At 36.4% G+C, this 14,319-nt stretch overlaps 1 protein-coding gene across 1 annotated transcript in view; it reads left to right on the top strand.

Annotated features, from left to right (window-relative positions):
* Positions 1-14,319, top strand: part of DOCK2 (dedicator of cytokinesis 2) — a 289,582-nt gene that overhangs the window by 252,669 nt on the left and 22,594 nt on the right. Inside the window, exons 37-42 of the mRNA XM_063292441.1 lie at positions 1,389-1,479; positions 3,687-3,806; positions 5,228-5,317; positions 7,896-8,000; positions 8,970-9,111; positions 13,444-13,525. Of these exons, the coding sequence (XP_063148511.1) occupies positions 1,389-1,479; positions 3,687-3,806; positions 5,228-5,317; positions 7,896-8,000; positions 8,970-9,111; positions 13,444-13,525 (630 nt within the window). The remainder of the gene's footprint in view (positions 1-1,388; positions 1,480-3,686; positions 3,807-5,227; positions 5,318-7,895; positions 8,001-8,969; positions 9,112-13,443; positions 13,526-14,319) is intronic.

Here is a 14,319-nt window from a genome sequence, read left to right as displayed (position 1 = left end):
AGAGTTGTCACTGAAGAGATCAGTGTTGTTTTTCTTCACATAATCTTCAGGGTTATACAAGGATTTATAGTAAATATCTAGCTATATGTTCTTCAGTTCAAATATATTATCCCAGAAATATTGTTTGTTGTTCTGTTCAACACATATTTTATCTGAGTTGCTCAGTCATATACCTGCCTTACTTAGTTTTGGAAAGAAAAGGGTATGTAATTTAAACAAGGAGGTTGATAATTGAAAATTGGCAGATAAAGTACGTTTTGACTGTGTTGAATTGAATAAAGTCTATCATAAATTTTGCAACAACTGTAGTCTTTGTTTTGAATTAGATTAGAAATTAATTATCTGTTTGTAGAAAAGAATATATTTTTTAATGTAATTTGTTCAGCTGAATGAGGTTCTGCGACAGGAGTTGTTTTTGCTGGTCAACCTAAAGCTGTTCAGATAGAGAGAGAGAGAAATAGAGAGATAGAAGCCTTTGCAGCACAAAGCCTTTAAGTGAGTTGTATAAAATCACAGACTGGGATCAGCATCTTTGATTTATGTAACATGCGGAAGTTTAATTTTTTAGTTTTCAATTTATATTCAACATCTTTTGAACAAGTACATTAGAAGAGGCAGGTTTGTTAAGGTGGATTGTATCTAGAGTGGGACTTCTTCAGAATGTCTTCTTCAACCAAATTAACCATAGTTTTAGTTTTCACTTTCTTTCTTTGGGAACAATAAAAAATTCAAAAGCTTGAGAATATAAGCTGTGTTCTAAAATTGTCTTCCTTTAAAAACTCTAAATTCAAAATATTATCTCAGACTCTTGATAAACATGTTTGTGTTTCTATGACATCTGTCTGTCTATCTCAATTATATGCACACTCACATTTTCTTTTACCTAATATATAATACTATATTGTATTATCTACTATACTATATAATACAAACTATACCCCAGAATTTCTAGTCTAGTCTAGTTTAGTCTTATCATCTTATCTTATAATTGGGCAGAAGAAAGCTTTAGCCTTCACACACACAAAAGTTTTTTTTTCTTTTCTCATTATATAGTACATAAATTGCTGAGATGGGAAAACCCCAGGGTATAAACCCTCTTTCATGAGGCAGGACAAGTTAATGCATTTTTAGCCTGATTTCATATAATCAAGTTTTCAGACTTAACTCCAAAATGACAGAAATTAGAAATATAACTACTGAGCCAACCAATGCGAAACATGATTAAGACCTATTTGTATGAATGACTCTTCAGTGCCTTATTGCAGGACTCACATTTAAATGTTGGCAGTGGTTCTCATCATTCTAGTGGTGATAGGTTAATATTTTTTGAGCTTAAAATAATGCTGATATCAGGATCTCTCTCTTTTCCTTGCTGCATCTATTAATAGGTATCTGTATAAACTTCGGGATCTTCACTTAGATTCTGAGAACTACACTGAAGCTGCATATACCCTTCTGCTGCACGCTTCACTTCTGAAAGTAAGTTGCCTATTTGCAGTTGAGGACAAGTGCTGGAACGTCAAGAGATGGAGGAAATTGTCTGTCCTAACACAGAATTGTGTTACAGGAAATAACGAGTGAATGTATGGTTGTGTACAATTGCATCGATGGCATAGGATGAACCTGGATTTGAACTAGTCTCCTATATGCAAATAATACCCTTTTACAATTAGTATCTGTACCTAATATAAATAGAAGAGTAGGAAGAACTCCAAATGGATCCCATGCATGTGCATATATACACTAAAACCCTAATCCACTGAGAACCGCATCTTGACATACAGAGCAATAAACAAATAAGCTGAGCTTCTTCAGGGGACACGTGTTGTGTGCCTGGGAGGAGAGAATTGAAAAGGAGGGGAAGGGGAATACAATGGAGTGACCTGAAAGAAAACCCAGGTGACTGGCTGGATGCTGAATAGGAGCAGTCTGCCTTCAGGGACCGGTTGCATGTATTTCCTGAATAAGGGGTGAAAAATCCCATAGATCCAGTCCAGAGGTACTATTTTAATGAGTCATGTAAATATTTTAATTAAAATGTGCATATGTGTGTGCATGTGTGTGTGTAGAATATTATACAGCAGTCATTTTAAAAATCTTTGGTGTGAGTAGTAAGAAGAGTTGGTCAGGCAGTGATGAGCTTTCTGGCGGCATGGCCCTGGTCTAGTTTTTGCCAGCAGATGTGGCTGGCATCTTCAGAGGTAGGGTGAGATGCTTTGTAGTGTACCTCTCAGCATCTCCCGGGCAAGAGGGGTTGGCCTTACTTGGAAACTGTGGCGAGCTTGTAGAACAGTGTCAAGTTCGTTTTTCTTAAAACTTACTTTAATCTTGTCTTCAAGAACCTGCTGCTTCATTAACTCTTCAAATTAAAGTTCACATTTCTGTGCATTTAAAGCTACTGACATTTCCAAACTTTTACCTACACATTCAGCATCAGTGCATTTGTTCAAGCCCTAATGCTTTTAAGAGGAAAGGAAGGGAAAAGCAGTTGTTGTATGCTGTTACAGAGGTATTAGCTCTCTGTATGTGTGTATCGTAAACCCTCCTAGTTTTCTTGGTATTACCAAGTGACCTTGACTCTGGATTTCAATTTCAATTCCATGTTGTTCTCGGAAAGCTGCAGAGCTGAAAGAAGCTGGTGAGATGCCAGGATTTCAACTCAACGGGCACTTTCCCCAGGAATAAAGCCTTCTCTCTGGGAGTACAAGGGAGAGAGATCTTTCTTAGCAAATAAAGCAACAAAATGGCTCAAGAAAACCAAAGAGGTGACCTGGAAAATGGGGTTGAGACACAAATATAGAGCAGACAGAGTGTTAGATCAGGTGCCTGATTTGCAGATGAAGTCAATGTTCTTTATGGAACAAAATGGATTTTTGAGCACAGCATTAAGTAAAGAAAAAATACAACATACTTACATGGGAACTGGACACCCAGCACAATTGAGCTCTGCCCTATCAGTGGAAACACCTATTCTCTCCTCCTGTTTGCCATTCCAAACTGTGTCCCACTTTTTCCATTACAAATTTATTTTAGTTCACGTGATCTGAATTTAAGGTCCAAAAGTCTGTACTGATGTGGCAGCTAGGACTACAAGATCTTCAGGCAAAAAGCTGGACAACCCCTAATTTGGCACCAATGAGATAACTCTAACTCTTTACTGCTCTTTGTGGACAACCAAACTTTTATAAGCCAGATCTGATAGCCCAAATGGAGATGAATGATACCCATTTCAGTCCCATGTATTTCAGTAGTCAAAGTCTTTCAAACAAAAGCAACTCTTACGTTTTGTGGTGTTTGGGAACAATATTCCAAAATGAAAATCACACGTGCTGCTTATTAGTGCAATGTGTGTGAGTGTGTGATATTTTGATGGTCTTTACATGTAAATTTGAGAAGGAATGTCAAGGAATGAATGCCTGTATGTGTATTTAAAGACAAGCGTTTTAATGATGCAACTGTTTACACAGGTTCAAAAAATAGAAGAACTATGCTTGGATCTAATTAAGGATAAATAAAAAATACCAGATAGGAAGAAGTCTAAAAAGCTAACTTGCATGTTTATACTGCAGCTGACATGCAGTGCATGTATTTTGTATCCAGTTATGGTACCAAGCTTTGGTAACCTGTAAAGAAAAAAATTAGCTAAAAACTTCCTTGCAAATTTATTATGAGTTTTTTCTTCTCAGTGGTCTGATGAACAGTGCACTCCTCAAGTCATGCAAACAGAATTTCAGAGTTCACAAACACACCGTCATCTGAAAGAGCACCTGTATGAGATGATAATAGAATATTTTGACAAAGGAAAGGTAATTTTGTCTTCTTTCTAATTCCTGCTGAGTAGCTTTGTGCTGCGGGTTATAAACTCATTTCATCATCCAAAGCGTTAATGCCTAATATTGAGAAAGAAATCTATGTCCAGTAAATTGCCAGTTGGAAGAACTGTTACTGGTTTTGACCCTCATATAATACAGCAGCACAGAATTTATGGAAGAATGTTGTTGTATGCAGTCTCTGACATTTATTAAGGTATTGCTGTGAGTCAGGCAGTACAGCAATTGTGTGGCATGATGTGGCTAATGTGTTACAGTCTTTTGTATTTTGCTTTGTAAAGAAGAAAGGCACACAGTGTTTTGAATTAGGCTGAAATCACTAGATAATTTAATGGCTGCTTTTAAAAAATAGTTTTGTCTCCCAGGTAGGCACTAGCACTTAGTAGCGCTTCTGTGCTGTGCCACTTTTGTCATCTCCATTAATTGTGGAAGCAGTGCACAGTGCGATTTGGTCAGGCATTGTGAAAGCTCAGTCTCTAGAATGTTTACTATATATCTGTGACATGAATGAAGTTTATCATTTTAGTGATTATCATGCAGTGAACAGAAGCACAAGCTTTGTGTTATCTGGGCGAAAAATAATTATCTCTGTCTTAGAACAGGACAGGGGATCTCAAATTGCTTACTACTTGGATGGTGACCTCTAGGGAATCCCAGAACTGTGGGGTAGGCTGGGAAGCTGAAAAAAACATCCCAGAAGACAATATCAAATCATTTCCTCTGTTGCCAAAAAACCACATTGACGTGTCTGCGAGGTCACCAAAGTTGAGCTGAACTTAAAGAGATTTTAGATTTACAACTTGTATAAAGTTAATGTAAATTAATAGAGAGTTGGTTCATTAAACTTAATTCAATACTGAGAAAGCAGATATTTAAGGCAGTTGTATTTCAATATATTTGTATAAAATATGAGATGTATGGGTAAATTTCTTACATATTAAAATTAACACCAACCAGTTAATCTGTTCCATAAATTATGTAAAAATCTGCAAAACTGTGTATATATCACAAAGAAGGGCTGTGCAAAATATTCAGAAGGAGAGAGTACAGATCTTCTAAAAGGCACCACTGTTTTCATGCTTGAGGAAAAGTGCTTTCTTCTCAACAACATGCTTCGCGTAGCCCTTTCACAAATTTGTCTGGGCATATCTTCTGAAAGAGGTATGCATGAAATAATTCAGGGTTCTTCTTGCTCTTTCAGGAACCTAATACTGTTGCAGAAGTAACCACAAGCCCTTAAGTGTATTGACTTAATGCAGATATTTCTGGTTACACAAATACTATTCTTCTGGAGTTCTGATGTAATATTTCAAAGCATATTGCATAATGAATAAAGATTTCAAAAAGTTTCTCTAAGGCCATGCAATTATATGTTTGAATGTCCTATTACATTGCAGATGTGGGAAGAAGCAATAGGCTTGTGCAAGGAACTAGCAGAACAATATGAAATGGAAATCTTTGATTATGAACTTCTAAGCCAAAACTTGGTAAGAATGGAATTCTGCAAAAATGTTGTGGATTTTCAGTTGTCTGTAGTTTTCAGATTTCTTTTGGAAACCTTTTTGTAATTCAGGTCTAGATTTTTTTATAAGTGGGTATAATCAGGGCAAGAACAAGTTTTGTGCAGTGGTTAAGGCTATAAACTGGGACTCTGTGAGTTCTAGTCTCGCCTTAGACACAAGCCAACTGGGTGAATCTGGGCCGGTTATTCTCTATCAGTCCTAGGAAGGAGGCAGTGGCAAACCACTTCCAAAAATGTTGCCAAGAAAACTGCAGGGACAAGTCATCATCCTCATCAGGTTAATTCACATATGTCCATTACTGGATTCCTTGATACTGAAAGTGCTATCTTGACAGATGTTCCACACAGGCAAAATAATTATCGCTCTGTGTCCCAGTTACTTAATTATCAATCTGCTTAAATAACCAATTAGTACTAATTTTAGTAATATATTAATATATACTTAATATCAGAGAGCCAATTTGTTCTAGTGGTTAAAGCATTAGGCTAGATACCAGGAGCCTGTGAGTTCTAGTCCCGCCTTAGGCACGAAGCTAGCTGGGTGATTTTGGGCCTGTCCTTCTCTCAAAGCTCTAGGAAGGAGGCAATGGCAAACCACGCCAGGACTCAATGCTGGCATATATATTCAGTTTATCATTATTTCAGTACAATTGAGTAAATAGTTTTAAAACCCTTAAGAAAAGTATATCCAGAACAATAAAATAGATACTTGCCTTCTTTGCCTTGACAAAGAAAAATATTCTGTAAGTTATGGCTTTGTACCTTGTTGCTCTGATAAAAACTCAAAATACAGTTGAGAAGTTTAATGTCTCTAGGATCTCTGTTTTCCCAGGCTGTAAAGATCTGTAGGGAAAATAAGCTGAAACTAAAGTCATTCAAGATAAACTTCTTACTGGCCATGGGGGCTGAATGTCAGGAGGTAGTCTGGAATGGGATTGTACTCGGTTTTAAGGAACAGACAGAGTCTGGAGTCTTCCTGCATCCAGCCCTGATGTACATAGCCCCATAGCAACAGCGGCAAAGAAACTCTTATAATCAGTGTCAGCTGATAACTGAGGTGCATACCCACTTGGTTTCCGAAACTTGTGCTCCAGTAATTTAAGAGCTGGATTACTGCAATCGTTCATGGGATAACCTAGAAGACAGTCCAGAAATTGCAGCTGGCCCAGCTGTAATTGCTTTCCAAGCCCAGTTCAAGATACTCACAATGATGTATGAAGCTTTACAAAGCTTAGGCCCAATATACTTACAGCACTTCGACTCTCATCTCACATTGTTAGATAGGATTACAGCTTTGGAGGTGAGAGACTCTAAACATATTTATTTTCCAAGATCATTTATATTATTGTTGTTTTTATAGATTTTTTTACAAAATTCTGTAAGTTGCCCAGAGCTATTAAGGGAGTTAATTTTCTAAATACAATAAAAATGTCCAAAATTAGAACCATTGAATTGAGGTGGGAACGTCAAGGTTTCCAAACCTGTTTCATAATGAGATGAATTTAGTGTTATGCTACTATATTTTTTTCAGAAGAACCAGTCATGCTAATTCTATAAACTCCTTTATTGTTCTGCACCATAGACATAAATAAAAATGATATGACCTCATGAAATAAAAATCAATGTGTTTCATTTTAAATTAAAGTTGCCATTCATTTTGTAGACTTTTAAAATACACTTTAGATTTGCACTATTGTACTGGCATTTAAATTCATTGCCTTTTGGAAAATACCACAGTGCATCTATGTCCTTGATGACCACTTTTGACAATTATTTCCCATGTTTAGCTTTATATCAAGCTATAGGACGTAGTATTGCAGCCTGAAGTTGGCCAAAGCATCACCACTTAATATCAGATTCAAGCCGTAAGCTCCACTGAGTAGGTCTTGCAATTACCTACACAATAAATGTAATTTATTGTAATTTAAATTTAATTTAAATTGATAATTTAAATAATGTAAATGTAACTTAGCCAGTTTGGTCTAGTGGTTAAGGTGCTGGGCTAGAAACCAGGAGTCTGTGAGTTCTAGTCCCACCTTAGGCACGAAAGCCAGCTGGGTGACCTTGGGCCAGTCACTCTCTCTCAGCCCAACTCACCTCACAGGGCTGCTGTTGTGGGGAAAATAGGAGGAGGAAGGAGTGTTAGGTATGTTCGCCATCTTGAGTTATTTATAAATATAATAAAGGCGGGATAATAAATAAACAAACAAACAAACAAACATTCCACTATAGTTGTCTTAGCCTGGCTGTGATACCTCATCATTTTTAAAAACTCATTTGCAGCTCTAGCCCAATGACTCTAAATCATTGCAAATGATATAATTTCAGATTTAACTGACATTTGAGTGTGATGATACCCGCTGACCCAGAATTATCTGTTAAACTGAGGTTTTGCTGTAGTAATTAATTTACAAATGCTTATAAAAATGAGGAAAATCAGAATTACACATTTTAAATGTTGGAAAGGTAACACCAGTGTCTGAGGAACTGGTTGTGGGTAATATGACCCCAGAGGGGCCTATGACATCTCTCTTTCCTTTCAGATTCAGCAAGCCAAATTCTATGAAAACATCATGAAAATTCTGAGGCCTAAGCCAGACTATTTTGCTGTTGGATATTATGGCCAAGGGTTCCCCACGTTCCTAAGGGTAAATTATCTACTCTGTGCTTTGTCTCTAACAAATTGCAAATTTGTAGGAGCCTTATAGAACGCCAATATTCTACAAGTGGAAATGGAGTTATTCACAAAGGGGGAGATTTATCTTCCCGAGGTTCTGCTGGGCAAAGGGTTTCTGTCTCGCAGCTACCTGAAATGCCATTTGTAACAATAGCGAGTGTCATGTTTTCAGAAAGGAATTTTATTTATTGTGGGGTTTTCTTTTCCCCACTGCTTTCAAGGTTAGAAGAAGGTTTATAGTGGGGGTAATGGAGTGATAAGGGAGCATTTCAGATTCTTACAAGACAGTCGTAATTAAAGGATGGTTTATAGCTGAAGGGAAGTTAATGAACAATAAAATCAACATTACGAATAGCCAAGACAATGAAGCAAGAAATCTAATGAATTTTATATCTTTTGTATATTCATTTGTAATTGTCAGTTTCCCAGGTGAAATTTCTTATGAAAGATTCTCACATCTATACCTTGACTAGTCTCAGAAGCCTTCTTATTGTTGGTAATTTGAACATACAAATTTTGCAGAAGGAAACTTACAATTTTCCTTCTTTTACTTCCAGTACACTTTTAAAAGCACAATATGAAGCAGAGAACTCTAGGATCAAATTTCCCCACTGAGGTATATTAGATGCCTTCTAGCAATCAACCCAGGGTCAAGAAAAATGCATAGATGGACTCGTGGGAATGATATACACATTTTGGTCTTGTTGCTATCTTAGAAAGCAACAGGCTTCATTTCCCTTCCTCAGGCGGGTCCTCATAGACCATCTAGTTGATTACTCTGGTGTTGATCTATTGAATTTCATATTCCGTCTATCTTTACTGCTTTTAAGAAGAATAGTGTAAAAATTGTTGTAATGTGTAAGAACGATTTTTTTCCCCAGCAAGCTCACACTCAGGTTTGTAGTCACATAAAGTATTTATCCTTTTTTTTAAAAAACAGAACAAAATGTTTATTTACCGAGGCAAGGAATATGAGCGGAGAGAAGACTTTCAAGCACAACTGATGAGTCATTTTCCAAATGCTGAAAAAATGAATACTACTGCACCCCCTGATGAGAAACTAAAGAACTCTGCTGCTCAATGTATCCTTAGAAGTAGGGGATATTATTAAATAAGCAAAAGTAATTTGAAGTTAAAAAAATCTTTATTCAAAATTTATGGAAATATAGGAAATTCCTGTGATTTAAGCCATTTCACATATTTCCTTTTTAAGATATAAATAATATGTAGAACAAATCCATAATTACTTTTCACAAATACGTCAAGAAACAAGGCTTTGCTCAATAATCAGAAATTAACTGCTATGAAATACAGGATATACTACTTTGTTTTGGAATTAGAAGCATGTTTTCTTCTAGAACATACCAGTAAAAAGGCTGGTATTCTTTTTACTGAGCATTCCTGCTTTTTGTAGCCAATAGAGTTCTCCTGCCACTCTTCAGTTGGTGTGGCCCACACTCTACCTCCTTTCTTTTAAATACTTGAATTAGCTAATAGCATAAAGATAACACCTTCATAATATCCTAAAGAAAGTTGCAGATACCTGTATTCTGTATCATGATAGTTTAAGTAGTGAAATACATATTCAATGAACCCTCCCAAGAAGTCAAAACTTCAATTAAATGCATTATTCTTAAAGTAACTACCACAACTGTAAAAGGCTTCTGGTTAAATCCTAAGATCATCAAGGCCCTTTTAGTAAGCAACTTTAAATCATTAAATAGCCAACTCCTCAGAGTCAGGTTTTATCATCTATATCATATGACAGTTTTTATCCCAGAATTCACAGATAAGTGTGTCTGCATCAAATATCTTTCTTGTCTATTTTTAAATACCACTATGTATAGGTGACATTGTTGTTTCTATCCTAAGAGGAATTCACAATAGTTCTAAGAATCTTATTTTGGCTTCTTTTGATTTAACTAATTGAAAAATATTTCAAGTATTACCTTCAAGACTAATAAAAGTCTTTCTCCCTTTATGCTGGAATGTTCAAGTTCACTTAAATGTATCTTGAATGTTCAGCAGATACAGAAAAATTGCAACCAAAGTATGATTTATTCTGCTCAGTTTTTTTTTAATTGAAACACCAGATGTTGGGATTTGATTTTCTGTTTAAAACAATAGAAATCTATAAAAATATCCTTCTCCATCTCTGAAAAGAGAAATCTATCACCTTAGTGTATAGTCTAAAGCATATAGTACATTTCCTTTTTCCTTTTTACATGCAGACCCAGAATACTCTCTAATGCAAATATTAGCAGACAAATCCTGTGTCAGAATGTCCATTCTGCTTCAGAAGAAGAAAAATCCACATCGGTAACACCATCCAACATCACCAAATTATTCATCACCATATCTTTTTGCTGACCAGGCAAGCTCAAAACCAGTTTTAGGAATGCTGTATCTACAAGACTACAGTATGTTGCTAAACCCAGGGATCTCTACCCAAATTTTGGCTTTAGAAGAGAATATTTCTGCATTGCAACTCATCCTTGAGAACACAACAGTGGTAATATACAGGAACCTGCTTTCTTAGGCATTCCACTAACTTAATTTAGGTATTACGTTTCTCATTCTCCTGCTTAGTGAATCATGGCATGATGCAGCTTGGTAGGTAGATAGAGACTGGCAGTGTGAAAGCCCACTGCACATACTAATTGAAGTTGGATTAATTCTGAGTCTCTGAGCTAAATGCTTGTCAGTTCTCTTATTGAAATTCAATAAAGGCAGAAGGCATTTATTCTTCATTTCCCTACAGTAATTATACATGACTATAGTTCAGGTAGAAATGCTGGAAAAGGGCCATAGTTTCTAAGAGATCTGAAGATGGTATGATAAAGATGTTTCTGCTCTCATTGTAAATCCTCATTACTTGAAAACCTGGTTTATTCTGTTTTAATTCTTTAGACTTAAGTACTCATCAGAATAAATAATAGTCCAATGTTATCTATGAGAGATTGGTAGGAATGTACATCATCATCTGCCTCTGATTCTTTATGTGGACCTGATGGGGGATTGAATTAAGGTCTTTTGCATATACACCCATCTAAGCAGCTATTGAGACCTGGCTCAATAATACAAGCATGACCATCACAGGCAGTTACACATTTTTGATCCTCTGAAAAGCTGCTAATCATCTCCCATATCATTAAAAAAAAAGGCTTCTGAAGGAATGATAAAGAGTTATTGCTTAAACACATAATTGGAACAACTATACATGAATCCTTTACACTGAGAACACTGTCCTCTTCTAATGTTGTATTCAGCACTCCAGGGTGAACAAGACAACTGCAAACTCCTTTTCTCTACCACAACATAAACAACTCTTGCTAACAATATATTGTTATTGTAAACCTCCCAGAGTACCCCCTTTGGGGGGAGATGGGCAGTGGCATAAATGAACGAATAAATACATTCCTGCCCATGTCCATTTCACAGAAATGTAGTATACCAAATTCTACAGTATCAGTTGAAGTCTTTGTACTATATTATTTTAGTATGCTTCTTTGTAAATCTGCAATAATGCATTTGAAGAATAATATGCCTTAAAGCAGAAGTATAAGTTACATCACTCAAACACTTCCATGTGAGGACTGTGCCCCAGGTCAAAGCCAACTCTAAGCCCTTGTGATGTCATGATGAGAGCTGAGGTTATTTATTTCCAGCTTTGCTGTAGTAAATTTGAAATCATACTTAAAAGGCCTTCTTTTCACTATTTTGAAGCTGGAGAGTATGTGGGTAGGCCAGATTCCTATTGGCAGGAACTCTTACATTATCTCATCCTGATTCTTGGGCTCAACCTACTGTCACAGCTCCCAAAGAGGATTCACATGTATAACATCTTGCTGAGATGCTGTTATTTCACATCTCTTTAAAATGTAACAAAGGAATAGTGCTTTGTTGGTTCTACAGCCTCCTCTTCATAGCTCCTGACCAAGCTTTTTTTTTTAGATATTACCAGATACCATGCACAAAACATGAAATAAAATCCTGAATGGGATGGCACTGGTCAAAGGCAATCTTTTACACTTTCCAGTTGATCAGTGAGACAGTATGTCAGTGATTGGTGGTAGTGAAGACTAGTGTGGGTCAGCTTCAAAGTACTCTTGAGGAATTGGATTGGAAACAGAGGCAGTATAGTAATGCCCTGGGAGGGAAAGAGGAAGGAAGGGAGGGAGGGAGGGAGGGACGGACACCAGTATAAAAGTAGCAGAAATAAACTAAAAATGTGTTTATTCTGAAAATGTGACAAACTGATATCAGTAAAACTGACAAATACATTTCTCTAGTAAGTATCCAAGTAATGTACTGAAAAGTATACATAGTATAATTCCAACAGCGAGATAGAACAAGATTTCTCTTGTGATTGAAGAAACAGGATGGAATAAGTATGTGGAAAGGGATTTGTGGACATGTGCTGCAAGACTCAGGATGTTTTGTAGCTTTCTTAATGTAAATAACACTTTAGCTGTACAATAGTTTCTTATTACCTTATAATATTGTTTCCATTATTTTTTACTTCTCATCAATTGAAGTTTTGAAGTGAAAGAACAGAATATCCCTAAGCATCATAGTGTTTATTCAATTGGATGGATTTTTAAAGTCCAATAATACATTGTAAAATGGACACAGAACACTTTTGAAACCTTAATCCTGTCTTTTATAGCAGCAATTTGTAACAGCTTGTCAAAATATCATCTCTGCCTCCACTTCTCAATATTCAACACTCTGCAACACTCAGGCTAAAAGCATTTAAGGATCAAGCTCTTTTTGTTCTTCATTCACCCTTCAATTTCCTTTTCTTCTGAGAAAGCAGACTTGTGTACAGATACATAGCCCTTCCTTTGAAACCAGATATTTTTTTTCTTATCTGTGAACTGCAAATTTCAAACACTGTTTTGACAACCAAACAAAGCTCCTCACTTGATTTAGACAGTGGTAAATTCCGTATCCAGAAATATTTGTGATTCTCCTTGCTGTTTCTGTAGCAGTTCAGATTTTACAGGGATGGGTTGCTGGCCCATTGCCTAACCCTCCTCCTTGCTCCTCCGGGCTTGGGACTGGCAATGGCAGAGTAAGAGCCCTTACTGCCCAATATGCCATGTAGCATTGATCCAGGACAAGTGAGAAATTCAGCATCCACACAATGAAGATGACTGGAATTCCCTCAGTTCTTTCTGACACTATAAGATCTGATGTACGATTTACTTTTGAACATAGATTCAATCAACATACTTTGGTGCACACTTACTTTTTATGCTGAATGATAAAATTTACTAAGATAATCATGTAACATTTTATATAAGAAATTTCTTGAACAATTGCGGAGGAGATTTTTTTGTTTCCAGATTACTGATTGTATCCACTAATGGTATAACAGAAGATGCTGTCCTTAGCTCTTATGATTTTAGATATACAATGCTTCACAGTGCAGCCAGTTTTGGAAGAACATCCTCAATTCAAAAATAAGCCAGTGCCTGACCAAGTAATCAAGTAAGTCTTGATTTCCTTATTGACCATGTCAAAATTCTTATAACACAAGGTTGTCAAAAGTGCTAGGTAGCTTCCATTCTAGTTGGAAAGTTTAATTTAGATTTATGCAGTTCAAATCAAGCCAACTCTTCCTCTGGAACAGCATACCATATGAGATTAGATTGGCCTTGACCCTGCCTATCTTTTGCAAAGTGCTAAAGACATGGATGGGCTCCAGAGCATGAGGGTCAGGAGGTTAGATGGCCCACGATATGTTATTGTTATTGTTGAGTGTTTATTGTGTTTGTTCTCCGATACCATTGTAGGTTTTTACCATGTAGTTTACCATCCAGAGTTGTGTTTATGAGATGGGTGGCCATATAAATCAGGTAAATTAATAAATAAACCCACATTTGGGATGGAATGATCAGATATAGGAAATCATTCTCCAGACTTAGAAGAAAAAAGAAGATTTCCCATAGCAGCCAGCAATTTTAGAAGAAAGGGGAAAAAACACATACCCAGGATCACACCCTGAATGAAATTTTGAGAAAGTTTCTTCTTCATAAACATTCACAGTCCCCAGATTAAAAAAGAGATCTACTGGATACAGTCACTGACATTCTGTTTGTCATGCACATGTCAAATTAGCAGGGAAATTATAGAACAGGCTGACAGACCTAATGAGTTAAAACATAACTTTGATGATGTTCTCAAGCAGGGGGTTCCATCCTGTGAAGAAATGAGAGGCCCTAGAGTCTATCTGTTGGAGAAAAAAATTGTTTGACTGTTGGTAGATGTTAGTCAATATTAAC

Source organism: Candoia aspera, chromosome 2 (assembly GCF_035149785.1).
Source record: "Candoia aspera isolate rCanAsp1 chromosome 2, rCanAsp1.hap2, whole genome shotgun sequence".
NCBI lineage: Eukaryota > Metazoa > Chordata > Lepidosauria > Squamata > Boidae > Candoia > Candoia aspera.
The sequence above is the reverse complement of the archived record's forward strand: the minus strand, read 5'-3'. Positions and strand labels throughout refer to the sequence as shown.